Source organism: Manis pentadactyla, chromosome 9 (genome assembly GCF_030020395.1).
Source record: "Manis pentadactyla isolate mManPen7 chromosome 9, mManPen7.hap1, whole genome shotgun sequence".
NCBI classification, from domain to species: Eukaryota; Metazoa; Chordata; class Mammalia; order Pholidota; family Manidae; genus Manis; species Manis pentadactyla.
In genome coordinates, this window is record NC_080027.1 from 17,037,144 (window position 1) to 17,064,650 (window position 27,507).

The 27,507-nt window shown below is 38.7% G+C and overlaps 1 protein-coding gene across 3 annotated transcripts; it reads left to right on the forward strand.

The window, feature by feature from the left end:
• Positions 1 to 17: 17 nt before the first annotated feature.
• Positions 18 to 26,951, forward strand: PATL1 (PAT1 homolog 1, processing body mRNA decay factor). 3 transcript variants are annotated; one of them, XM_036880364.2, is made up of 19 exons: positions 18 to 254; positions 2,100 to 2,211; positions 7,766 to 7,983; positions 8,287 to 8,367; positions 8,972 to 9,166; positions 10,098 to 10,199; positions 10,615 to 10,704; positions 10,923 to 11,143; positions 12,399 to 12,488; positions 14,538 to 14,718; positions 15,225 to 15,348; positions 15,815 to 15,912; positions 16,464 to 16,523; positions 17,483 to 17,631; positions 18,902 to 19,061; positions 22,494 to 22,649; positions 24,633 to 24,724; positions 24,811 to 24,960; positions 25,277 to 26,951. In XM_036880364.2, exons 1-19 carry the CDS (start codon positions 240 to 242, stop codon positions 25,296 to 25,298), a joined length of 2,316 nt encoding a protein of 771 aa, XP_036736259.2. In that variant the 5' UTR covers positions 18 to 239; the 3' UTR covers positions 25,299 to 26,951. The 3 variants fall into 3 exon arrangements, with proteins under 3 accessions (XP_036736259.2, XP_057363027.1, XP_036736258.2); XM_036880363.2 differs by lacking the exon at positions 18 to 254 and adding an exon at positions 399 to 1,001; XM_057507044.1 differs by lacking the exons at positions 18 to 254; positions 24,633 to 24,724; positions 24,811 to 24,960; positions 25,277 to 26,951 and adding an exon at positions 395 to 1,001 and having other exon boundaries at positions 22,549 to 22,655.
• Positions 26,952 to 27,507: the final 556 nt, after the last annotated feature.

Consider the following 27,507-nt stretch of genomic DNA (forward strand, 5'->3'; position numbering starts at 1 on the left):
GCTGAGACTAGGAAGCGGGACGCCAAATCTGTCCCCGCGCAGCCGCCGCCGCCGTCGGCCGCCGAGCGGGGCGGCTGCCCTCCCTGAGGCGTGTCTGTTCACGTTCCCACGCACGCTCCGGCGTACGGCGGCGGCCCGGGATCGTGAGCCGGCGGAGACCCGCGCGCGTAGGAGCCGGGAGACTCAACGTTTCTTCCCTCCCTCCCCCATTCCCCTCCCCGCTCCCTCCCCTCCCAAGAATGTTCCGCTACGAGGTGAGCAGTTGCGACCGGAAGTGGCGCCTCCCTCTCTCCCGCGCCCCCTTTCCTCTCACACTCCCGCGGGTCTGTCCCGTGCTCCAGGAGGGACGTTGAGGAGAGGCCGGGTCGCGGGTTTCATCCGTGGGCTGTGAGCTGGCTTCAGGGGGCGGGACTGCCCTTTCAGTTGACGCTAGGGCGAGTTGGCCTCTCTTTTGGGGCGGGGAGGGCCCGTTAAGTGCCGTAACTAGAGTGCCGGCCACCCCTGCCGGGAGGAGCCGCAGACACGAGAGCCTTGCGCCCACCCGGCGGCTCTTACAGAGGAAAAGTCACTCTGGGAAAGATGTTTCCCGCGCTGGGCGCGGAACCACCTCCGCTCCAATTACACACAAGGGGGTTACGGGGGCCTGGTCTTGCCCTTTGACTGTGACCGGAGATTGTTTACTAAAGGGCTCCGAGTTGGGAGGGGGCGTGTCCAGCATAAGTTCCTCCTGGGCGAGTGAAGGGAAACCGTGGGTTTGGTGGTGATCCCGGGAATGTAGCAATAGTCCTGACCCTGTCACTAATTCACTGAATGACCTTGAGCGACTTCTTAATTTCTGGACATAAAGTTTCTGGACTTGTAGAATGAAAGGGCTGGTCTAAGTAGTCTGTAAGAGTCTAATTTTTAAAAGCAGTGATTTGATTAAGTGGATCTTTGTGATTTGGAAGGGAATGTTGCTGAAAGTTGTCTCTGATGGGGAGACAATTGCATCCTTGTTTTGGGTAAGTTTGGGAGGGCTTAAGATGGGTAGAATGGCCCATTGGCCTAGCCTTTCCTTTGGGAGCAAGTTTGCTAAGAGGTAGGTTAGCAAGATGTATTACAAACCTACTTATCGAGATAGTGTGAAATTCCGATTCGGAAGCCTTTGAGGTTTGGGGACATATACACTTCGTACTTGATGGGAATGGTTCAAGACCAAACTGTGTAAACATGGAGAGAGATAATGAGATGTGGTAGGCGGAGTTGCCAAGAGAAAAGGAAACTTGAGAAATAAATAGGTGAAAACTGAAGTGGAGGGGAGAATCATTAAAAATAGAACACCACACCAGAGTTGTTAAGGTGGTATCTAGCATTTTTTAGCAATCCGCAATCTTTGCTTCATTTGATCCTCACCTCTCTGAGGTAGGTGGTATTGTCCCTTCATTACCACTTAAGAAACCAAGGCTTAATTAGAGCCTGAGACACAATAGGTACTCAAGAAGTATTTGATGAATTAATCAGAAAGAATGAGACTTTCCCAAGTTCAAAAACTTGTAAGAGTGGAGCCAGAACATGAACTTGTTATATCACAGTCTTCTAGAATTCACTTAATTGTGGTTGAAAATTTAGCTTTCTGTTTTAACAAGAGTTTGGGCCCTTAGGAAGCAAAAGAGGAGAAGGATGGAAAATGAAGAAAAAGCATTAAAAGGGAATAATAAAATAGCTGAAAAGCTGATGTGAAAATGGGGAAGATGAGAATTTTGTTGAAAAATATACATAAAACCCAAGCAAGATAATAAAGTGTTTATTTTTAGTTGTCTTTACTATTCCAGTCAGTGATGTAAAGGAAGTTGTGGGCCTAATTTCTTGATTGCATGAGGAAATGGTATTCTCAGATTCTTGATAGAGAAATGGAATGTTTGGGGGGGAAGGTTAAACGAAAAAAGGGCTAGGAAAGAGAAACTGAAAGGAGATACTGATGTCCGGGATATTGGGGGATAGAAAAAAATGCCATCTTTGCAAAAGGTCATACTGTTCTGTTGCTTGGGAAGGTAAGATAATGTTTCTTAAATGAGGGTGTGAACTTTATGAATCTCTTACCTTTTTTCTCTTTTTCTTAGTCTTTGGAGGATTGTCCTTTGGATGAAGATGAAGATGCATTTCAAGGTCTGGGAGAGGAAGATGAAGAGATTGATCAATTCAATGATGATACATTTGGAGCAGGTGCAGTTGGTAAGTGACATCTTTGTCTTATGTCATCTTGATCTCTTGATCTTTTCAAATGCTCTCATTTATAAGTGCTTTGTCGAAATAGGAGTAATCTCATTCACAGATTTGGCAGAATATTCTATTCTTGATCCCAGAATAGTCCAGTCTTCACTGAAAGTATCTACCCTGCTTGTCTGGACCTCTTTTTGCCACACTTGTAAAACCAGATATTCTCTAAGCCCTATCCCTTTGCTATATGACCTTTATAGGTTGATACTCTTAAGTAATTCAAAATGGACATTTTACAAAGGTTTAAAATAATCTAAAAGAGAGAAGTTATTCTTTGTGGAACATGTTTAGGAAAACTTGTTTAGTGGGTTAGGAGAAAACTTGGATTCAGGAATGTATGTTTTAAAATTCAGTTATCAATGATATATTGCGTGACCTACTGTATTGTCTTATAGTATCTTCAATAAAGTAAAAAGCTTTTTATCCAAAGAATTATGGTGGTAGAAGAAAGTCTTCATCTGTTAGAAAAGTACTGTGCACAAATGAAATTTTCCCATCCCTGGATGTAGATAAATATTCTAAGAGGTGGAAAGAGTTAAAAAGTTAAAGCACCAAACTAAGCTTATAGGACACAGACTTAAAATTACTGATATGGGAAATTAGGGAGCAAGCTTATATGATAATGTTCAAGAATTAGAGATCCTAGAACAAGTATACTAATAAGTTAAAATTGGACTACACTTTTAAGAAAATGGATAGGTAGTCGAGTCAATGCAAATACTTTTGCTTTTGCTATAGCTGTTGGTGTTAAAAAGCAGCAATAACTGGGTATGTTGGGACATGTGATTTCTTTGGAATCATAACACTTCTGTCTATGCAACAAATATTCAAAGTTAAGGGAGAAGAGGAAATTTTGCAGTAGTGTGTAATCCCAAGATAATTGATTATCAAAAATAAATGAGGTCTTTAAAGTGTTATGATGGTTCCTGGCTTTGTAATGATGCAAACAGCTTAAATTAATTAAAACTTCACTGAGTTAAATGATCCGGCAAAAATGAGAAAGTATACTGTTGTCAAGTAGGGTATACAAAATTCAGGGGAGATCTAAAACTGCCACTATTGGGAGCAGCAGCAGAAGTGGTTAAGGTAGAAGCTGGGCTCAGTACAGAAGGAAACCAAAGCCCTTTTGGATGATAGCCACAGCTTAAGAGGTGAGATCATCCAAGAGGATGACATGATCTAAAATGCTATTCTCTCTCCATGGAGATCACAGCAAAAGGGAGGTAGAATAGAATTTAAAAAGCAGGAAACTGATGTGATTTGCAAATTGTTTTGGAAGTTAAATTAGTAATAACCTATAGAAGACAACAGAAGCTGTAAACAATGTGTGCTTGTTTCTAGAACTCTTTCTTTTTAAAATACTGTACTGACAGCATGTTTTGGCAGATTCCTCAGTATTAAAGTGAGGTTGATGGAATTGGTTATAGATGTGTTAAGATGAGGCAGCATAGTAATATGTCCTCAGTTTTGAACCTGGACAGAAGAGAAATAGTCTTGCCTTCTTGGCTTCCTGAGTACTGTGGACAGTCTTCTTTTCTGAATTTCTTTGTTCCAAAATGGGGAAAATATTGCCTTAGAGTTAATAAGGATGTTAGAATGTGCTGACTTCTATTTTTAAATGATGGGAAAAAGAAAAGTACACAGAAGTTGAAAAAGTAAAAGAACAGATAGTAAAAAAAATAATAAAGGCAGTGAAATAGCATATGGTTTAGCCCACTTTGTGCCCTGGGGTGTAGGAGTGATAAGAAGGATTTCATGGTCAAAAAAGTTAATAATGGAGAAAAGATTTCCAAATGTGAACCCTTTCCATTGACAATATAACATACAGAATTATAAAGCAAAAATCATCTTGATATAAAAACTATATGGGTTTATAAAAAGAAAATTGTTTTCTAAGTCAACCTGTGACTTGTTTTGTATACCTCTACGGATAGATACAGCTGGTACAGAGAATTTAAACCAGGAGGTAAAATGGCAGAACTTCAAAATGTTTTGGTTTGATGTTTTTTAATTCAATGAATGAATGTCTTGAGAATACCTGTTAGTATAGTAGCTGTTTTAAGTCCCTGGCTACAGATGCTCTGATGTCACCTTTCCTGAAGAAGCTAGTCCTTGACTTCTGCATGGAAAAATACTTGCATCATCTTATGGCAGTAATGAGCCACAGTAATCTCAACTCATTCTCTAAAAATAAAAACTTACACTTCAAAGTGCTTATTACATGCTAGGCACCATTCTAAAGGCTTTACATATATTATTAATCCTCACAGCAACCTTGTGAAGTAGGTAGGTACTGTTATCCTCATTTTAACAAACGATGAAGGAAAGTGCCAGAGAGGTTAAGTAACTATAAATACAATTAGTGTAAACTATCAGTTCTGTTTAAACAGTCTTTGGGGAATCTTTGGGAATCTCCTACCTCCACTTGAAAGGGCTCCCCATTCTCTCCGCTTCCCTTTTATTAATAGCTGCTATAATCTTCAGGTACTGAGATTGCCTTAAAATTAATTCACCTCTACTTCCTTTTCATTTTGTTTTTGTTTTAAAATATTGCTGAGACAGTCTTCAGGGGAATATTAGAAGTGTAAGTTTATATAAGCAGCCAGGAATTTAGCAACCCACTTCTGGGCATATAGGTAATTAGTTGAAGGAAAACAGTTACCTCTTTCTCTTCATTTCTCTGTTACTCTTTTGTCTTCCCTTTATCATTTCAACTAGTGTGGATTGAGGGTCAAGTATTTGGCATATCTGAGTAACTATTTTTAGGTCATTTGAAAAGAATACAGAGTAAAGTATCCTCTGGCATGCATCTCTGCCATACTGCTTCAGATGATTTTTCACAAAAGCAAGAAAAATCCAAAATGATGATGGTAATTTCTAGCATAGATTCCTTTGCTTACTTGTTTGGAAAAGTGTAATCAGTTCGCTACAGAGCCATTCTCATAGAATATGGCTATTTAGCCAGTGTTTTTTAAATGTATCACTAAGGACAAATAGACTTTGGTAGAGTTATTCATCTGATAGAGTTAATAAACATGAGTATGGAAAGTGGTGAATGAAACAATGCAAATTAGAACTCTGCTGCATTAGAATCAATCCATTAACAAATTCTTAAATTGGAGAAATGTAAGAAAATCCCTTAATTCAGGATTATAGACTCCTATTTTTTTTGCATTGCTAAGTTAGTAAAATTGCAAAAAATAATTTGTCCTTTAAAAACTTGTTCAGCTTATTCTTAGCAAAGATGATACAAATATTAATGTCACAGTTGATTTTTAATTACACTATTCTTAAAATAAGTGATAATTCAAAAAATACTATAATTTTCATCTTTTTCCCTTTACCACAAGTAAACGGATACATTCAGATCTACCACAGTGTCCAAAGACTAGACAGTGGTTCTGATCAATCCAAATTGTAAACTTGGAAATCCCACTTCCCTTGCTTTTTGGAACACTACTGTTATGTGGTACATTGTTATGTAATAAAAATAGCAAATTTTAAATGTTTATAATCTGATCCTGAAGGGGACTTAAATATTTAAGATGTTATGGTATGTGTAATATTCATTACTGTATTAATAGTTACATTGAAAGTTTGCAAATAATCCAAATTTCCAATATCAGTAAGGGATAAATTAAATTTGTTTAGCAGAATAAAATCTTAAATAGATATTAAAAAGAAGATGATATTAATCATTTATGTGTATATATGTTCATAAAAAGGTATCTAAGATATATTGCTTAAATAAAAAGAAACAGGTTAAACTTTATAGTTTGCAATTTGAGAAGTTAATATACTTGTGGAATTATGGGGACTTTCACTTTCTAAGTTACATATTTGTGTGATTTTTTTGAGTTTTTTAACAAATGTGTATTTTCTTTGTCAGCAGAGAAAAAAACAAAGATAATTTTATCAAGTTGTACATGAGCCTTACAGAAAATAGTCAATAATCTAAATCTTTTTTTTGTTTTTAAGTAGCTACCATGTATTATAGCCTTAGTATATATCAAGTACCTTTCTTTTCCCTTGTCCTGGTGCCTCCAGTTCTTCCTTCTCTTTCCTTTTAATGAGGTATATAGAAAAATTATTTGGGGAGTTTTGTCACTGAAGACACTTTTTCAGACTTTTGTGTTTACATATTAGTTATAAAGGACATTAGCTGTTACCCTCTCTGTTGAGTTTTATAGGACCTACAAAAGAAAAACTAAAGTAAGAGTAAAATATATAACATTTACAAAAGAATAATGAGGGGTTTTTGTGTGTGTGTGTGTTTTTCCCTTAAGTTTTTTTTTTTTTGGTATCATTAATCTACAATTACATGAAATGAGGGTTTTTGTGGGTTTGAAAGTCGTACATGTTTAGATGAGGTGAAGGTAGAATTAAAATGAAGAAGTTATTCAAAGAAAGCTTCCTTGAAGAGGAAATGCTTGAATGCTGAGCTTGAATGCTGAAAGGAGCAAAAGGGTGAGTAGAGCTTTGGTGATAGAAGCAGAATGGACTGATGGCACCAAGGAGGACTGGCATGAGAGCAGTGATGGGCATCTAGTTCCAGAGAAGCTGACAAAGGGTTCTGAGGATTTTCATCTATGCTGTAGCGGGACTAAAAACAATGCTGTATCAGCATGGCAACAAGACTGAGCTACAGACTGTAGAGTAGCATGCAGCAATAGCAAAGACTGACCCAGGTCCAGGTCAGCATCACCTTTGTGTACTGCAGTGGCCATCTGGCAGGCCTCCATGCTTCTGTCATTCCTGCCCCTTTTCAGTGTTCTCAACACAGCAACCAGACTGTTGCTTTCAAAAAGTCAAGCCACATCAAAACTTGCAGTGGCCCTCCATTTCCATCCAAACCCAGAAAACCCTGCAGGAGCTCCCTCCTAGTACCTTGCTGACTTCATTTTCTTCTACTCTCCCACCTTGATCATTCTATTCCAGACACAGTCCTTGCTGTTTCTCAGAATTATCAGTCTGTCATCTTAAGGTCCTTCTATGACTGTCCCTCTGCCTGGAGCACTCTTGTCCCAGATATCCACAGGACTGACTGTCTGATTCTTGAATCTTTGCTCAAACGTTAACCTTTCAATGATCTCTTCTACTCCATAATTCTGTGGCTTTTCATCTTCTAATATATTGTCTTATGTACTTATTCATGTCTTATGTACTTATTTAATGTCTTATGTACATTAAACCAACAGGTTGTAATGTACATATCTATCACCAGTCTGAAAATTGGTTTCAGAATATATAGAGTTTGGACACCATTGATCATGTACTAAGCTATTATTCTACATGCTTGTATTTTATTCCTGGTATGGTGTTACTTGTTTTTAATAGTGAAAAGCCCTTCTTAATACACTGCTTAGTTTAAACTTTATTTCATGTCTGTAAGTAGAAATTTAACTTCCCACCTGTCTTCTGGAGTTGGAATTATTCATTTGGTTAACAGAGGGATTTTGTTTTTTAGTTCCCATATGAACTATGTTTCTTGTTTATGGTTTCCTTATAGATGATGATTGGCAGGAAGCACATGAGCGCCTGGCTGAATTGGAAGAGAAGCTACCGATGACAGTTAACGAACAAACAGGCAATGGAGAAAGGGATGAGATGGACTTGTTGGGTGACCACGAGGAAAACCTTGCAGAAAGGCTCAGTAAGATGGTGATTGAAAATGAATTAGAAGATCCAGCTATCATGAGGGCAGTACAGACCAGGCCAGTTTTGCAAGTGAGTAAGTTACTCTGATTTGAGAATTATAGCAGACTAATAATTAAGTGAAGCATTGAGCTTTGCCATTTTATCTCATGAACCATCCTAAAAGAAATACATATGCCATGGAAGAGTAATACAGTACCATATGATAGCAATTCTAGAGATAAGGTTGTGGAGTAATGTATATTCTGGAGCATTATAATTTCTTATTCTCAGCAGTTGAGACTGTTTTGGGGCCTTGTTCACCAAAAGCAGGTAAGTCGCCCAGGGAGCCTACATGGTTCCAGACTTTGTGTATATGTTTTCCTTTTTTGTCAGCCCCAACCAGTTAGTCTCAATTCCAGCATCTGGGATGGATCTGAAGTTCTCAGGCGAATCCGAGGACCACTGCTTGCTCAGGTATTAAACATTTTCTTTTTGTATAGAATTCCTAATATCCAAAAAGTCCATGTTATCTTCTGTTGTCATTCTTTCCTTATTGAAACAATGTAGAGATGTATTTCATTTGCCAGTATTGTGCTAATTACCTCATCCAGCTCTCGTTGCTGTACCTGTTGGGTGCACACTTCCTCAACCTGCATGGTAAACTTGACTGTGCTTTATCTTGAAAAGGTTGAAAGAGAGCCATTGGAACTCAGATTTGTCAGTTAAGATTTGGATTACTTAAAAATTCGTTTTGAGGCAGAACTATAGGGACAGAGAACAGATCAGTGTTTGCCAGTATTTGGGGTGGTGGGAGGGGTTGACTACAAAGGGACAATACAAAGGAACTTAGGGGAACAATGAAAGTGTTCTGTATCTTAATTATAGTGGTAGATGCATGACTGGGCATTTACCAAAACTCAGAGAACTGTTTACCAAAGAGTAAATTTACTGGATGTAAAATAAAAATAAATGAAACTTTTAAAGAGCATTTTTCAAGATATTTTTGGCATCTGTGGAGATTATTAAAACATTTCAAGTTGCTGATTTCTCTCTCTCTTTTAACTACTTCCTCAATTAGGAAATGCCAACCGTGTCTGTATTAGAATATGCCTTGCCTCAGAGGCCCCCACAGGGCCCTGAAGATGATCGGGACCTTTCTGAACGTGCATTACCAAGGCGGTCAACTTCACCTGTCATTGGGAGTCCTCCTGTTCGAGCGGTCCCTATCGGCACCCCACCTAAGCAGGTGGCTGTACCCAGCTTCAACCAACAGGTACCTCCCATTAACAGGAACTCAGCCCAGGATATTGGGAATCTGGGCAAAATTATTTGGGAAATTGGTGATGCTGGGTGGAGGGTGGAAGTGTCGTGTAGGCTTTAGATGAGTAAGAAGATAGCCAGTTAGAGAAGTTAGTGCAAATAAGAGACACACTTCTAGTGCCCTTTGCTGGTGCTGCTCCTATTGACGCTGCCTCTTAACTGGGGGAGAAAAAGGTAGTTAACCACATACAGTGTATATATCCTTTTTAAAGTGTTTTGCTGGCTGCCCAAAACATTGGCAGAGAGGTAACTGAAAGCTGGGGGGAGTGGGGACACCCAGCATTGTCCACATCCCTTTTTACCTTTAAGATATCCCTGCTTTCCCTAGAGCCTGTGCAGTCCTGTTCCATAGACTTTCCTCCACCTGAAACCAGCAGCTGAAAAAGGAAGGCCAATTTGGAAGGTATGGGGGGAGGGTGGTGTTGGTATGGCCTAGTTAGGCTCAATATCCAATGAAATGGTGGAGTCACATTGTGTCACCAAAGAGCTGAGCATGACGGCCATATCACAGGGGCTTTAGAACAGGACTTAGTTAATCCTCCAGCTTTCTTATCATTCCTTCTCCCTCACTGCTACCAAAATATATCCTCTTGGAGAGAATTTGCAAGTCAGAATATCTGCTGGAACCTCCCTCAGATAGCATGGAAGGGTGGGGATAACTGGAGAATTAGCTAAATCTTCCTCGGTTAAAATTTGCACAGTGGGTGATACTCCTGAGAGGAAGTGACCTAAGGTTCTAGTGTAAACCCATAGCCATAGCAGTGTGCTTAGAAGAGGGCTTTGCATTGAGTTCTGTGTTTCTACCAGTACTTGAGGGGAGGGAGTGTAGGTGGAGGAAAAACTGACTTCACTGAGTGTAGTTGTATATATGTTTGTCCTGATAGATTCTGTGTCCGAAGCCTGTCCATGTTCGGCCCCCAATGCCACCACGCTATCCTGCTCCCTATGGTGAGAGGATGTCTCCAAACCAGCTGTGCGCTGTCCCGGTATGTCACTTCACAGCCTAATGAAAATGTCAAGTATATGTTTTCCAGTCATCACCATTTGTAGACATCTCCTAAATTATACACATTTTTTATAATTTCTGGATCTTATGGTCCATCATGTTCAGTTATTTCTTACCTGAACTCTTTTCTTACCTTTAAAAATCTAAACTCAGCCAGATCATCTGGTTTCCTGCTCTTTCAGTCTCTCATCTACTGTTCTCTTTTTCATGTTCATGATCATACTTCTTCCTCATTTCCAGCTTCCTGATTACTCTTTTATCTTCCTTCAGTGGACAGCTTGACTGTACAGTTTGAGTGTTTATATATCAAGTTTATTTTGCATTCCTAGAGTTCCCTTATTATTAATTTACCTGTTTCACAGTATGAATATAATTGTTTTTTTTCTTTTCCTTAGAATTCTTCCCTTCTGGGTCACCCTTTCCCTCCTAGTGTTCCTCCTGTTCTCAGCCCCCTCCAGAGAGCACAGCTTCTGGGAGGAGCACAGGTAAGCCTGTGGTTTGCTGACCTGTAGAGAGGTCTCTTACTTTCCTAAGATTCACTAGAGGACATCCCCCCTTTGACTATTTATCAGTCTACTGCCTTTTCTGTTTTTCCTTTACTTTTGCAAACAAAGTCATTGATGGAAACAGTATTTACTTTTCTGTAGGTAAAAGCAAGGGGCTTGCTGCTTAACTAAATCTGAGATCTTGTCTCTCTTTGTAGCTGCAGCCTGGACGGATGTCTCCCAGCCAGTTTGCACGTGTCCCTGGATTTGTTGGTAGTCCACTTGCTGCCATGAATCCCAAGTTGCTGCAAGGGCGAGTTGGGCAGATGCTTCCCCCAACACCAGGCTTCCGTGCCTTCTTTAGTGCTCCACCCCCTGCTACACCACCACCTCCTCAGCAGCCCCCCTCTGGCCCAGGACCTCACCTGCAAAACCTAAGGTTATACAAACAAATGCCACTGTTTATCCATTGTTGGCCAAGTCTCTTGATCATTGAGGTTCAGTGTTACTGTAGCTTCTTGATATTTGCAAGGGATATATTTTGAGATGTTACTGGATCCTCAGGTTGCTGAACAGAGTAATATTGGCAGTCTCCAGGCTTTCTTATGAATCATACTCCCTCAAGTCACATGTGTCCTGTATATATTTGCATATTGTTCATCTGTTGCCTCTTTTTATTTCTTCTAACGTTTCTCATGTCTCACTTTATATCCACGTTACAAACATACACATACTTACATATGCACAAAGTACTTATTACTTAATGAGAATTACCTAAGGAACAGATCTCAGTACTGAGTAGTCAGTTAATATCTGTGCTAGCCAAGTTGTTCACTTCTACTCTGGTTTGTAACAGAGGTGTTCAAGTTCCTGCTTCAGCAAAATTGTGTTTTATTACATACCATATTGTAACAGGGTTCTCCAGAGAAACAGAACCAATAGGATGTGTGTGTGTGTGTATAAAATAGATTTATTTTAAGGAATTGGCTTATGTGATTATGGGGGGCTGGCGAGTCTGAAATCCATAGGAAAGGCCAGCAGGCTATAAATTCAGGTAAGAGTTGAAGTTGTAGTCTTGAATCTGAAATTTTTAGGGTAGGCTGGCCGTCTGGAAACTCAGGCAGGACTTCTGTGTTCCACTGTCAAGCCAAAATTCCTTTTCTGGAAAACCTGTTTTTGCTCTTAAGGCCTTCAGCTGACTGGGTGAGGTCCACCCACATAATTGAAGGTCATCTCTTTTTCTCTTATATTCAATCAGTTATAAATGTTAATGGCATCTACAAAATATCTTGACACCAACATCTAGACTAATGTTTGACCAAACAACTGGGTACTATAGCCTAGCCAAGTTGACATAAAATTAACCATCACACGTATATTTTCAGTGTCCTTCTCAAATAGTTGAAACTAAGTACGTTCAATCTATTTAGATACTTCTGTTCAACAGAAGCTAAAAGAAAAACTATACTGCTTTACTGTTAATTCACTCAAATTTTATGATCCTTCTCTTAGGAGTTAAGAATTAGCCCTTACAGAAGACATATAAAAATACAGTTGTGTTTTCTTTCTGAACTTAGTCTAGACTTTAACATTCCCTTGGGTGATTGTATGAAATTATCCTGTACTAATAATTTTCTTGAAAACTCCAAGTCATCAGAACTATAGAATTAAAAACTTTTTCCTTTTCTTCTTAGAACTCAGGCCCCTATGTTTAGACCAGACACAACTCACCTTCATCCACAGCACCGTCGACTCTTGCATCAGAGACAGCAACAGAATAGAAAGTAAGTAGTCATCCTGCTCCTTTGTGGTTTCTTAATTCAGCTTTTAATTTTGACAGTGTAGTTGAATAAGGTGTTTTCCAAGTTACCATAATTCTACTGATCATTAACCAGAAATACAGTTTAGATGTGATTTGATTTTTGGCTGAGGAAGGGGTTGTCAACATTTTATATTCATTTCTTGTAGAGTTCTTAACCATACTCTTAATTACCTTTTATCATCGCAGCTCAGAGATAATCTTGAAATACAGTAGCTAGCCTTACATTTGGTTCTTATATGAAGCCAACAGTTATCTATTTCTGCATCTAATTTTTTAATCTTCAGTCAGCAATACCAATATATATTTATATATGTAGTCCCAGCTGTGTACGAGGCACTTTCTTAAATTTGGGGTATTGAAAGAAAAACAAGATATGTCAAATTCCTGCCATGGAACTGATTTTCTGTAATCATTCATACATATAAAATAAGAAAATTAAATATAACTTTCAGGCTTCTTCAACCTTCAGTTTTATAGTTCTGTGGTGTAATTCCTTACTTTAAGTGAAGAACTAGAATATTTTTTTGCAGGGAAAAAAATACATGCTCTCTTAAAACAAGACACAAAAGGTACAAAACATAAAGGAAAAGATTGATACATTTGACTACTGTTAAAATATGAAACTTCTAGTGCCTATAGTTAATATGGTGGTGTATACTTTAAATTTGTTAAGAGGGTAGATCTCAGGTTAAATGTTTAAAAAAAAACAGGGACACAGGCAGATGTTGGGTATATCTCTGTTACCTTAATTGTGGTGATGGTATTAAAAGTGTTTGCATAAGTCCAAACTTTCCAAAGTGTATGCATTAAATATGTGGATTTTTCCTGTATATTAATTATACCTCAACAAAGCTGTTAAAAACTTACCAATATTTTTAAAATGTGTGAACTAATATATAGCAAAAGATACCATATACAAACATGCAGTTTCCAATAGCAGAAACCTACGTGGCTCATAAAAATGAAAAGATTTTCAAGCACACTTACAATTAGAAAAATAAAGATTAAATGAGATAACCATTTTACATCATCAGGCTAAAGTTGAAGTGGCTCAACACTGTCATTGTTGGCAAGAATGGAGTATAGAGCATCTCTCTAGAGAATTTGGAAGTAAATAATAAGGTTGAAAATGTGGATACACCACATCATAGCAGTTCTACCTTTTAGAATATACCTGGGTATGTTATCAATGTGGATTAATATGAAAAGCATAATATTGAGTAAGAAGCAAGGAGCAGAAGTATATGTCTAGTACCATGTATGTAAAACTTAAAGGCATGATGGAATAATACTGTATAACATTTAAAGATGTACACACAAATAATAAAAGTGTTAAAACCTTTCAGGGAGAATACCTACCAAGGTCAGGATAATGGTTCCTCTGGGAAGGAAGGGAAGCTGAAAAATAGGACCCAGAGGGGTACAAGAGGGCCTTCAACTGTAAATGGGACAGTAGTTGCTGTAATAATCCTTTTTTAAAGTCTGAAGCAAATTTGGCCAAGTAAGTTTTTTTTCTTAAGTGTAGGTAGTGGATAATGGACATTTATTAGAGTATTTGCCGAGTTTTCCTTTACACTTGAAGTACTTTGTGATTTTCAACAAGTTTAAAAAAAAGTACACAGACTGGGAGTCAAATTGACCTGTGTTCAGATCTCTTGCTCTCTCCACCAAGTGTACAGCTTTGGACAAGTTACTTGATCTTTCATGGCCTTGGTTTATTGTATTAAGTTGAAAAGATAAAACTACTTACCTCATAGGGTTATTGAAGGACTTATACAAAAGTACATGGGTGAAAGTGCTTAGCATATGGTAAGGCACTGTATCTCAGGTTTATTTCCTTTATGTATTGCATAGCTCTTTGCTTTCATATTCTGTTAACATTTAGTTCTTTTTCATGCCTCTTTTAACAAAAGCAAATAATTTTTTTTATTGGCCTGTTTTGTTCCTGTATTGTTATAAGGCAGAGTTACAGTACCCACTTGGAGTGAATGTGGCATATGTTTGTTTTCAGTCAGCATCGAACTCTCAATGGTGCAGGAGATAGAGGAAGTCACCGGATAAGTCATCAAGATCATCTCCGAAAGGATCCATATGCCAATCTCATGTTGCAGCGAGAAAAGGACTGGGTCTCTAAAATCCAGATGATGCAGCTGCAAAGCACTGATCCCTACCTGGATGATTTTTATTACCAGGTAAATACTGTGTGCTCTTTTTGAGGATAACAGTTTAATCCCTCACTCTGGTGGAGGCACTCGTTTAAAAATTGGTAGAACTAAGTATTGATAGAATTGTCTTTTGAGGTAGTCTTCAAGTGGAAAAGAATTGACTAGGCAAATTTTGTCCTCTTTACAAGTTGGAGAGCCTCTCACACTAGTCACTGAAAGGTTTGTGTGTGTGCCTTTTAGTTCTTACACAAAGAGGCTGTTGGACCAACATGTTTAGATCCCTCTGGCATGAGTAATCTGGTTCTTCCAATTAAGATTTGCAGTCGAACTTTAAAGATATTTCCATTGATTTCTGGCTTTTCTGAAGGCTTGGCTTTTTTGATAAAGTAAATCTATAGCAGTCTAACAAAATTTAGTTATCAGTACATTTATAGAGTTTGAGTTATTACTGCCACTAGTTTAATTATTTAATGATAAAGAACAGCCATATTCTATGCTTGTGTTACAACTGAAATGATCTACTCGTGCGGTAGAATTACTTTGAAAAACTGGAGAAATTGTCAGCTGCTGAAGAAGTGCATGGTGAAGGCCCTAAGAAGGAACGCACCAAGCTCATTACCCCTCAGGTGGCCAAGCTGGAGCATGCCTACAAGCCAGGTAAGGCACTTAACCCCAGGCCCATAATAAGAAATTTGACATACTGCTGATACGATAAAATATGAACAATTGTATAGGTGATTGGAGAAAAATGCTTGAAACTGCTTTATGAAGTACCATTGTCTTTAATAAATAAAGATCAGCCATTATTAAAGCACGGAATGAATAGTTTAGCAGATGACTTTTTAGATCCTTTTTTACTTGAGATTCCATAACTATAAAACCTGTTAATAATTTCTAGTATCCTTAAAACAGATAAAAGGGAAATACTTCAGATTATTATTTGATTATCACCAGCCCAAAAATGGTAAAGGATAGATTTTTAAAGATTGCTTTTATATAATACATAGATTTTTGTAATAAATTTTTAGATGGAGGAAAGAGTAGAGAATATAAAAATCCCTTTTGTAAGTTGCCTGCCTGCATTGCTGAGTGTTTATTTATTGGAAATGTTTTGTCCTTGCAGTGCAGTTTGAGGGCTCTCTGGGGAAGCTTACTGTCTCCAGTGTGAATAATCCGCGAAAAATGATTGATGCTGTTGTGACATCTCGGAGTGAGGATGATGTAAGTTCAGCAGAAGTGTGTGTTTAAGAAATTCTGGGTCATCACTGCTTCTCTTGGGGTCATTGTGGAATAGAATCAGGCATAATGGAGTTTATCATCTTAGCTGGTAGCTTCTCATCTGGCCTGTCATGGCATTCTGGTTTTCTGCAGATGTGTCAAGTATTTAACACCTTCATCTCTAAGGCAGCCAGGTAGGACCTGGGGTGGCAGAAATGTTACAACTGGGTAACTAGCTGCAAACAGAATCAGCTATTTACTACAGTTTTAAAAATTAACATTTCCCATGTGTTTTAAGATTATCCTATAGTATTTTCTACATTCCACAATTACCTTTGGCCTGTCTATGAGTTCAGTTTAGTTGTTTGTGTGTGGGGAGGTGATTCAGTCAATTCTGTACCTTGGTCCACAAGAGACAAAGTTTTTGATGATTAACTTTCAAACAGTCAAGATTCTCAAAGTATTGTCACAAATGGAATTATATACGCACACTTAGAAAATTATTTTTAACAGAGGTAAAGAGTTCACAATGAGTAGTCTTGTCTTTTTTTTAGGAGACAAAAGAAAAACAAGTTCGGGACAAGAGACGAAAAACCCTTGTCATAATTGAGAAAGTAAGTTTCAGAACTTGTTGGTATAGTATCAAAAAAGGAGTTGTCAAATGTACCTATGTGAAAGAAGTGAAAAAGTAACCCGTCAGTCGTGTTCTGTGAGTTTAATTAATGAATGTGTTCTTGTTAAGTACCTATTGTGTACCAGAGCACACTAGAAAGGAATGTGGACCTCCTCAGCTATGGAAAGAACACTGCAGTTAGTTAGAAGTACTTGGTTTTCATCTGAGTTTATTCATTTAACAGATGAGTGTCTTGGAGCTGGTCACCTTTCTAAGAAAATGTAAAAAAAAAATGGCATTGTTCCACAATACATCTATTGGGCACTCCCTGGGTGCTGGGTGCTAAGAGAAATGAGGTAATACATAGACAGCTAGAGTTTGTAGAGTATAAATACCATGTTGCAAGGCCTTAGAGCATAGTGATTAAGAGCTCAGACTCGAACCAGGCTGCAAATCATGTCTTTTTACATTTCTCAGTTTCTTGACTTGAGGCAAGTAACTTAACCTTTCTATGCTGTCTTCAGTTTCTACATCTGTGAAAATGGAGATGATGTGCTATATACAGTATCTTACTGGGCTGTAATGAGTACTTAGTGACTGAGTACTTAGATTGAGGGCAAAGTGCTTAGAACAGTGCGGGCACCCAGCAGTAAATTCTACCATTATGTAAACGTAGGCGTCACCTGGACCGTTAGTGTGCGCTGTTGGTATTACTGTGCTTTTGGTGCTGACGGCAAAGTGTGTGATGATTTCATTATCACCTTCTGGATTAGACACAGAGGAGGGACAAGGAACGTTATTGAAAGAGTTCTTAACATTATTTCACACCTTTTATCTCTCAATCTTACTACAATGCATTTCCACTTGTCTTTTCCTGGTGGTCCTAAACTGTGAAGTTACTTATCTCATACTCTGCAACCCTGACGTAGCATTCTGTGGTCTGCTTTGTGCCCCCCTTAGACCTATAGTTTACTCCTTGATGTGGAGGATTATGAAAGGCGTTATCTCCTAAGTCTAGAAGAAGAACGACCTGCCCTGATGAATGAAAGAAAGCACAAAATCTGTAGCATGTATGACAACTTAAGGGGGAAATTGCCTGGACAAGAGAGGTAAGAATTGGGCACTTTGAGGAAAACATGAGACTAGCAGGACTCCTTACTCACTGAACCCAGCTATGGACACTTCTGCTTTTTCCTTCCTTACCATCCCAGTAAGCTCAAGGTCTGTCCTGTTAGCCTAACTCAAATGCCATTTCATATGAAACATTTCATAATCCTTCCAAGCCAGGAAAAAATATCCCTTCATCCTGAATTCATTTATTCAGTGAATACCTATTCAGTATCTAGTAGGGGCTGTGCTTGGCACAGAGATACAGTGGGGAACATTATTTGGTTTCTGTTTTTGAGTTTCCAGATTTTATTTGGTATATGCTTACTAGCATGTTTAACCTTGTAATCTTTGTATACTTTCTTTCCTACAAAAATGGAAAGTGTGAACATTTATACTTCCTTGAAATTTGCATGGAATGCTGGAAACCAGTCAATCTTACAGTGGAGACTAAGTTCCTTACTACATCTTTTTTCTGTCACTGTCTCTCCCCAGCCCTGTATCTGGAACAGAATGATGCTAATAGTAAATGTTCTGTAAACCCCAATGAATTAGGCGAATGCAAGAGGACTGTGTCCCTTTCCCTTTGCCCATTCAAGAGAATTAATGATTCTTCTAAGCAAAGAATCTAAGCCAGAACATATGCAAAACAGCACAATAAGAAGAGGCACCTTCTTTTCAACACTTCTCTTTTGGAGTTTGTCTGACAGGCAACTAGTTGAATAAATATGGGTTCATCCACTGATTGGAATGTTACACATCCATTAAAGTGTATGTAGTTGATGTATATTCATTGAAAAAGTGTCGCAGGATGTTGAGTGGAAAAAAAAAAACAGGTGACAGAGCCGTTTGAATTCTGTGGGCTTTTTTTTTTTCTTAAAAGGAAAAAATATGCAATACAGAGCAAAAGTCTCTAGAATGATAGCACTAATAATAAATTAACCTTGGGCTTATTTGTTTACTATGTTTTCAGATTTTGCTGCATTAACCGTGTTTTATATTTATGTAGCTACTTGAAAGTTAAAGGAAATTAATGCATATCCTTTAACCAAGTTGTTTTAACATACAATTTGTGAAATGATGATTCTCTACATTTTTGAAACTTGAAACATTACTTTTTGGTTGAGTCTTATAGAAGAAATTTTATTTTATAGTACAGATAATTACAGAGTGAAAATGAATGCAGTATATTCATTCAGTAAGAAGAAAAGAGGATTTTTGACATTGTTCTGGCTGATCTAAGTAAGCAAACCTATTTTTCTTCCTCTGCAGGCCAAGTGATGACCACTTTGTGCAGATCATGTGTATACGAAAAGGGAAGAGAATGGTTGCCCGCATTCTTCCCTTCCTCTCCACAGAGCAGGCAGCTGACATTCTCATGACAACAGCCAGGAATCTCCCTTTTCTTATCAAGAAGGATGCGCAAGATGAGGTGATCTACTATGGGGGCATCTTTCCTTTGGGTGCTCATAGTTGATAAGATCTCTAGAATCCAGATTTCTCTTCCTCTCCTCTTTCCTTCTGTGTTTTGTCTGACATTTCATCAGTATGATTTGATTATTTAAAGCAACACTTTAATCCAGGGCTATATTTTTAATCCCATTTTTGGTTCAACAGACCTTGTTCCTAAACATGAGGAAAGCAATAATTTCATCTTACTTGGTGGAGTTGTGATGCTCTGTTCTGTATTGTAATTACTTGGGGAGCATCTCTTTCCCAAACATGCTGATTCAGAACTTACAGTGGAACGATCAGGGCTTCTCTGTCAATAACAAGGCACCCAGCTGAATCTGATGCTCACTAAATTTGCAAACTTATGGTTACTTTGCTGGATATAAAGTATCACTCATGGGGCAGTTACCAGTAATTTAACATTGGCCTATATAGACTTGTTTGAATGATATCTCACAGGAATTGAGCCAGTGCTTGTAAGTAACTTTTATCACAGTCTAAAGGAGGCTGGAATTTGAAACATGAGAATCAAGATTACAAGTTAACTCTTCCTAAGATTTGCTCTTAGCTTACCCTCCTCATAACAGTTGAAAAGAGTAGCAGAATTTAGAATAGTCTTAGACATTCAAAGCAAGAAGTCGATGAGTGTAACATAAAGGGCTAGTATTATTAAGTGTAAGATTCAAAATAATATAATTTATGAGAGTGAGCCTATTATTGTAGACTAAAAGTTAAGTAATAACCAACTGGTAATAGTACCGTGAAAACAAATGATGCCAAGATTCCTAAGTGGTATGGTAGGAAAGAGTTGAAAATTACTCCTTTTGAAATAATAAGCTGAAATTTAGTATATGCAGGAGAAATGAGTATGAAGCTTTGGGTTCATCATCAGAAAAATGACATGGTATTGAGACAAGTACATATTTTTAATATTTCAAGAATAAAAAATTAGTTGGAGGAAAGTTGAAGGATTTGAGGTTTATCCTAGAAAATAGAAGATAAGATTAAAGTAATAGCTACTTTATAGCATATAAATTATAAGCAGTGAGGCAGGCACTCTTCGTCATAGGATCAGAGGAACTAAGCAATGGAAACAAGTTTGAGAAACTTTATTCATTTGGCAAATATTTATTCAGCACCTCTGTATAACAGGCACTATTTTAAGGTCCTAGAACAGGAGCACCTAATTCTAGGTGCTAGGAGCCAGGAACTCAAAGATGCTTGCCTTAGTGGAGCTTACCTGCTAGAGAGCGTCTGTATATGTATTTACTTGATTAAATATAGAGGCTAAGTTTTTGCTGGTATGTGTTAAGAGTGATAGAACATCTCTAAATTTCCTGACATAATAGCTTGCCCCAGGTCTGAGGCATTAAGTATACAAGGTTATCTGGAATATCGTGTGCCAGAAAGCAAGAAAGCTACCAGATTACTAGGGTCCTATGTAAAAGATGGAAAAAATCAACTTGAAGGGACTCCTGTTGGCCAAAAGTGGGATAATTTGCACCCGAAAGAAAAATTATGGCAGTGGATTGAAATATATCAAATATATTTAATTTAATGAGTTCATAATGGTACCAAAAGATATGTTAATCACCTTGAGATATTGCTAAACCATCAACTCATTATTCTGAAAACTAGTAAATAAAGGAAAAGAATCAAGCCTTTATCCTGCCTGCCTGCTCATTAACAACCAAAAATCCTGGTAACTAGAGAGTTGATAATACAAAGTTCTTTAGATAGAAGAATTTCAGTAATGTGCAGTAAATGAAAAGAAATTAGAAAATTAGAAAATGACAATTTTACAACTCCTAATGGAAAAGCAAGCAATCATCAATGCAGACAGCAGTCATCACTATTGCTAAAGGCATTTAGGTAGTAGAGGAGATGGGGAACTTTACATGGTCGGAGCAGGCTGACAGTACCTGACCCACTGATCACTGTTCCCACCGGGAAGGGGACAGCTAGACTGTGCTCCGTGACGCGACGCAGCAGGAAGCACACAGCTCTCTCCACGGAGCCTTCTTCCTCTCCACCCACTCCCCCATTGAACTTGAATCTAATCAAACCTCTAATTCTCATCATCAGTTTTTATTTATTATTTCACCCCAAGAGTTGGAACTAGCCAGGATCAACTGGGACAAATAACCCAGTTTCTTCAACAAACAAATGGCATGAGAAAAGGAGGTGAGCAGTGGCAAAGGACCTGTTAACAGATTTTAGAAGCTCTACCAGCAAAATGCAGTATATTGATCTGGTCTGAATCATGATTAGAATAAATCAGCTGCTAAAAGACATTCCTGAGTCATTGGAGAAATGTGAATTTGGAGTACATATTGGGTTATACTAAGGAATCACTGCTAAGCATTAGGTGCAGTGATAATGTGAGAGATTCTGTTAAAGATATAAGCTGAACTAGTTACGGATAAACTGGTATAGGAGGAACATAAGTTTCATAAGATGGACAAAATGTTGATCATTAAATTGTTGAAGTTGGGTGGTGGAGAACCAGACTACGTTATGCTGTTCTTTATACTTTTGTATATATTTAAAAATGCTTTAGTTTTTAAAGCTTTGTATAATTTAGAGTAGTAGATCACAAAAAGTCTACTCCCATCTAAAGTAATACCAGCCATCACTTTTTACACCATGGGCACTGCATGCTAGAAGCAGTCTTCAATGTCTTTCATGCGTTACAACCTAGTATATTGGAAGCTCTGTACTTTCATTTTCTAGGCTGGCCCTCATGACTAAAAGAAATGAATAAAGCAGGCTAGAATTCAACAGCCCTGGATTCAGGTTTTGGCTACCAACTATGTAACTCTGAACACGGGGCTTCTGATCGCTTAGCTTCTCTAATAGTTTATAAAAATCGGGTTATCATTTTTCCATTTCCTCACTGAGCTTTTATAAAGCAAGATACAATTAAGTTGGAAAATACTTCTTAGTAATTCTGTAGCACTCAGAATTTTCCTTAGACTGCTTCTCACACTATTCAGATGGTCAATCTACTTGTTTCTTCTCCACTGTACTTTAGGTCTCTGAGGGTCTGTCCTGTCTACCTCTTACTTTTAGCACATAGTGCTTGGCACATTGTAGGCATTTACATATTTGTGGGATGAATTAAAATACTAGTGTTTTGTCATGAATCTTGCAGTGTGTTAGAGAAGTGATTTTACACCCTTGGTTCACAAAGTCCTGACATTTCCTATGCAATTGAGTTGAAAAATCTCAGTAGGTACCTGAGAACCTATTGTTACAACACTATTAGTATCTGCTAGACTTGGCAGCCCTTTTTTGTTCCATTTTGCTTGAGGCAGTTGAGCATACAGATGATCATCCCCCATCCACTCCCACTGTTGGAGGATGTTGGATAATGTTGCAGGTTATAATGCTCTCACTTGGTTTTTTGTAGGTGCTGCCATGCTTATTGAGTCCCTTCTCTCTCCTCCTCTATCACCTTCCATCAGTGACTGTCACCAGCCTTCTGCAACAGCTAATGAACCTACCTCAGAGCGCAGCTGCACCAGCACCCTGCAGTCCTCACCTCACCGCTGTGCTCCAGAACAAGGTGGGCTTGCCCTCCTATGTCCTTGAACTTTGCGAGGCTTCTAGGTTGGAGTTACAGATAAAATATTGGCTGTCACAGCTGGGGCAACTTGTAAAAGAGGCATTTGTCACTCAGGTGTTAGATGAATGTTCTAGTAACAGAAGCTAGAAATAAAATAGTAGTTTCAACAAAATAAAATTTGATCTATCTTATGGAATAAATCTGGTATAGTATCTCCACAGTGTGGTCAGGGAGGTAGGCTCCTTGAGTTTGCCTTCTCTACCATCCTTGGCAGTGGCTGCCATGCCCGTGGCCTCTCGGGGACCATGATGGTTGTCAAATTCAAGGCTTCACTTTGCATCAGGAAGAGAGATACATGCACAGAGCCAAATGGTGTGGACTAGCTGTCTCCTGTTTGGACTTAATGTCTCCTGTTTGGACTTAATCTCAGTAGCCAGGTCTTAGTCACACATCATATCCAACCTCAGAGAAGTCTGGAAAATATCTTTCAGTTCACACCATTGTTACTGCAAACAAAAGCAGTTATGATGTGAGGAAGAAAGCATATTAGGTAGATAAGGTAGCAGTTTCTATCATAAGACTATAAATAGTAGAACATCCCATTTCATATTTCACTTACATTGGGTTAAAAATCCAGAGGCTTATAGGGAAAGCATAATAAATAAAGAAGAAAGAATGTAAGCCTTTAGATTCCAAATCTGTTACCCTGAACAGGGTATTTCACTTTGCAGAGCCACAGTTTCCTGATTCATAATGTGGAGGTGATGAGGTTAACTTGAGAGTTGTCCTGTTAGATGAGACAGCAGCTGTGAATAGTCAGTATAATGCCTGGTACATAGGTGGCATTCACAATGGGCCATCATTACAGTGGAGGGAAAAAGTGGTCTCCAGGCCTTCTCCTTCACACCTGGAAACCTGCTTGAGCATGACTGAAGGGCAGTACATCAGTGGCCAAGAGGTGACAGTGCCTCAGGGGCCATCAGATGGAGGTTCTGGGGTAATCGGTTATGCCTTCCATGTTGTTTGACTCTTAGTTCAGTTTTGATAAAGGCAATAGAAAACCATAAGATGAGACAAGAGATGACATAGCGCAGTGTTGTTTTTCTGTCAGTGACATGAGGGACATGAAAGGAGGTTTCCTTTCCTTGAGGTGAACTCAAGAGAGGTAGGATGGAATCCTAAAATAGCCCCACATACCGTTTATGATCAATTATAGCTATGAGTCATACACTGAACTTCATATTACCCCTTTTTCTTTTCATTCTGTGCCCCTTGAGACTCCGTCTTTCCTGCTTTTACTGCCCACCAAACAATCTAATGAAACAAATCTTTGTATGTTTCAATCTCTAAAGCATGTTGCTAAATTTTAATAATCCCAGATATGGTGAATATATGTTTATCTTTTCTCTCTTAATTTTTTAGACTCCTGTTAATATTCTGTGTAAGCTTTTATATTTCCAGATAGGTGTGTCCTTTTTTAAGGAAATTTTTTTTCATACCATGATTGTTTCTGTTACCTTTCTTTGTGCATTTTCCCACAGGTCTTAACACCTTTTTTCTTAATTTAGTATTTTTAAAATCTTATTCAGTGTTTTTTCTTTTTCCATGAACTGTAATTTTCTGTATCAGTATTTATCTCCATTTGACTCTTAATCCATTTGTTTTATTAAATTGGAGAAAAGCTAAATCCCACATTATCTATGATAGGAAAAACTACCTTTTCATCTCAAAGTGGGGTTGGGAGGCAGAGAGGACACTGAGCACTGGGATTCGTCTGTTCCCATTGACTCTGCTTTTTGTTGCTGTGCCAGGAGCAAGAAACAGCCTCGTAGCTCATGGTTGTCTGATTTTCACCTATTTCTCAGAAAAGCTCAACAGTGGGGTAATTTTAATTTAGTGCCATTCCTCATCTGGCACTGGGATCCCCCAAGCAGTGGTGGGGGCGAGATGCAGTGTTGAGATTGATTCTGTTTCCTCTTATAGTTTGGCCTGTCACTACTCCTTGTCATCCTGAGCCGTGGGGAAGACCTACAGAGTTCAGACCCTGCTACAGAATCGGCGCAAAACAACCAGTGGTCAGTCTAGGCTGTGTTTCTTCTTTTCAGTTCATTCAGATAATCTTTTCATTCTTTTTCTCATGGTTATTTGTTTTCCCTGTCAGGACGGAGGTGATGTTCATGGCAACCCGAGAGCTTCTGCGGATTCCCCAAGCAGCCCTGGCCAAACCAATCTCTATGCCCACAAACCTAGTATCCCTCTTTTCTCGCTATGTTGACCGACAGAAACTGAACTTGCTGGAAACAAAGCTGCAGTAAGTTTGAAACAGGAGAGTTCCACATCTCACAAAAGTTGGCACTTTAGAAGTTAATGATAAGAAGGTCAGGGGGGGGCATAAAACTGAATTTAATGGAAGAGACTAACAATTTCTATCGGATACATGAGTATCTAAATATAAAACACAGGACCGGGTGCAGCTGCACCCTCATCATTGCTATGTGCTAAAGGTAGAGAGGGATCTTAGGTGTTTTGTTAGAATTCTTATAAGGGTGTAACTTTAATGCAAAAGATTGCCTTCTGTTTTAACTCATTTATACAAACAAGTTTCCTATCTCTCTTTATACCCATAGGCTAGTTCAGGGGATACGATAAAAGATCTCCAAATGTGTCCTGTACCTCCTTTTCGCTGCCACCTGCACTGCTGCCACCACCAATGGAGTGTTTGTAATGAGGGAGGAAAGGTGGCTTACTCCCCAAAGTCTCTTGGGGGACCGATTCCTGTTCACAGGGTTTGTCTCTAAATGCCAGGTATTTCCCTACTGCTCTGTGAAACTTGGCTGGGTGATCCCTCTGCTGGTTTCTTCTTTCCATCTATGTTACAGTTCTGCATGTCCTACTTTTACTCAATTCTTCTCAATTTTGCATTTTCTTTGCCCTAGAGACACAAATACAATCTCTCCCCTTATCCCACTACCACTGCTCCAGCTCGGAGTAGATGTCGCCTGCCAAAGCTTTCCTCCCCTCATCCTGCTGAAGTCTTTTTTCATTGCCCCATATTAATATGACTATAGGAGAGCCAGTTAAGTAGAAATCAGTATGTATATGCGTGTGTGTGTTTGTGTATGTTCGTGTGTCTCAACACACATAGACACACACCACTACGTACATTTATGTGGTCTCCTGAGGATCCTTAAAGAATGAATTTTAGATTGAGACATATCCCTCCTCTGAACACAAACCAGCTGATATATTTTTAATCTGTTTATAGTCCATCTTGTAATTAATTTGGGGGGTTCTACTTGTTTTAATATAAATAGAGGGTGTGCAGCACATTAATAAAGTCAGAATTCTTAATTGGCTGATACCCAGCTCTAGGCTGAGAAGTCCTTTTTCTCCTCCTCATGTGTCTTCTCTTTGTTTCTGTCCACCTCAGTGGAAACAACACACGGTTAAGCCTTTTTTCTCACTACATCTACAGTGTACTTAAGCCTGTCCCCTCAAGTACATGCAAGATGCCCAAAATGATCCTAACCTAGAGCCTGCTTCCACAGTGTAACTTTTGCACACTTGCTGTCTTCCTGAGATGACTTCAGTAAGCCATGCTTTTACTTACCTCTTCCCTGTTTTTATTTGGTATTATGGGTCGAAACCTCCAAATGTAACCACGCAAGCTAAGCTTGGCTTGTTGTTGCTCTTCAGTCTCCCCTACACCATGAGCAGAACTGCTGTCCTGCTTTGTCTCACCCAAGTCCCTTTCCCAGGCAGCCAGGGGCCTGGGTTTGCAGCCCAGCAGGGACAGCCCCCGTGATTCTTTCCACTTACCTTCTTCCACTCAGCAACCAAGATGAGGGCTTTGATGTCTAGTGATTACAGCCCTCAAGAAAAGTTCACCTGAATTAATCTTTCCTGAGTGTCCTGATAGACTTTTTGCTATTCATACCTTTTCAAGTGTAGTGGGTGGGACAGGTTATATTTAAAGAGAAGAAACATTTTGCACATATATGTGTTGTACAACAGTAAAATCCTCTCCTCTGTTACAACCAGCTGTCCTTGTTTCTGTGTCCATTTCTTTCCATTTCTGTAGCCCCAGGCTGCACCAGCTGTTCCCAGTGACATTACTTATCTACTGACCATTTCCACCATGCACCTTTCCTACCTTCCCTTCACAAATAATCAAGTGAACACTTGATTATTCTTGTTTTCTGTGCTTTATCTTTTTTCTTCAGTTCTAATTAATTAAAAAAGTTTCTAAATTTACATTTTTATAGGGTATTGTAAATAAATGAATTGTATACTTGAAAAAAATGTGTGCCTACTTCTACTTGTTACTTCTGAACATGATTTTTGGTTTCTGGTTTGTTTAGATAGACTGGCAAACTTCTTGGTGTTGGGGATTGGTAAGGATATTACTGTTTTAGTCTTTTTATTTTGTTGGAAACATCTTTTGTTTATATGGTAACCTTCCTTTAAAAACCTAGGGTGCTTTCAGTTCCCCCACCTCACATTTCAGCTACAAAACAATTATAAATTGTAGCTGATACCCTATAGTTCATCTTCTCCATCCCTTCTATCTCTAGACATATGTGGCTATTTTAAGAGCTTTGTGTCACCCAGTTTGGCCTTCAGCTGCCCTGAGAGTTAGCTCTGACACCTCACATTTCATCTCCTCAAGAGAGATGGGGAAAGTTGGTAATTCTTCAGCATAAATTTATGCTAATTTCAGACTTGAATATATTATTCTCAGAAGCCCAAAATGATTCAGCTCTCTCCCCTTTTCTCTACCATGGTGGTGTATGTGGTTGACTCTTTTCCTCGCCACATTTTCTCACTAGTCTTTCAGGGTCAAGCAATTCCTGGCCAA

What these genes read in the sequence shown, in the direction of transcription:
- PATL1 (XM_036880363.2), top strand. Translation starts at nt 951, where the DNA reads ATGTTGCTGAAAGTTGTCTCTGATGGGGAGACAATTGCATCCTTGTTT. An exon ending in AGCTTCTGGGAGGAGCACAG is followed by an intron (nt 10,705 to 10,922) that starts GTAAGCCTGTGG and finishes CTCTCTTTGTAG; the next exon opens with CTGCAGCCTGGACGGATGTC. An exon ending in CCTCACCTGCAAAACCTAAG is followed by an intron (nt 11,144 to 12,398) that starts GTTATACAAACA and finishes TTTTCTTCTTAG; the next exon opens with AACTCAGGCCCCTATGTTTA.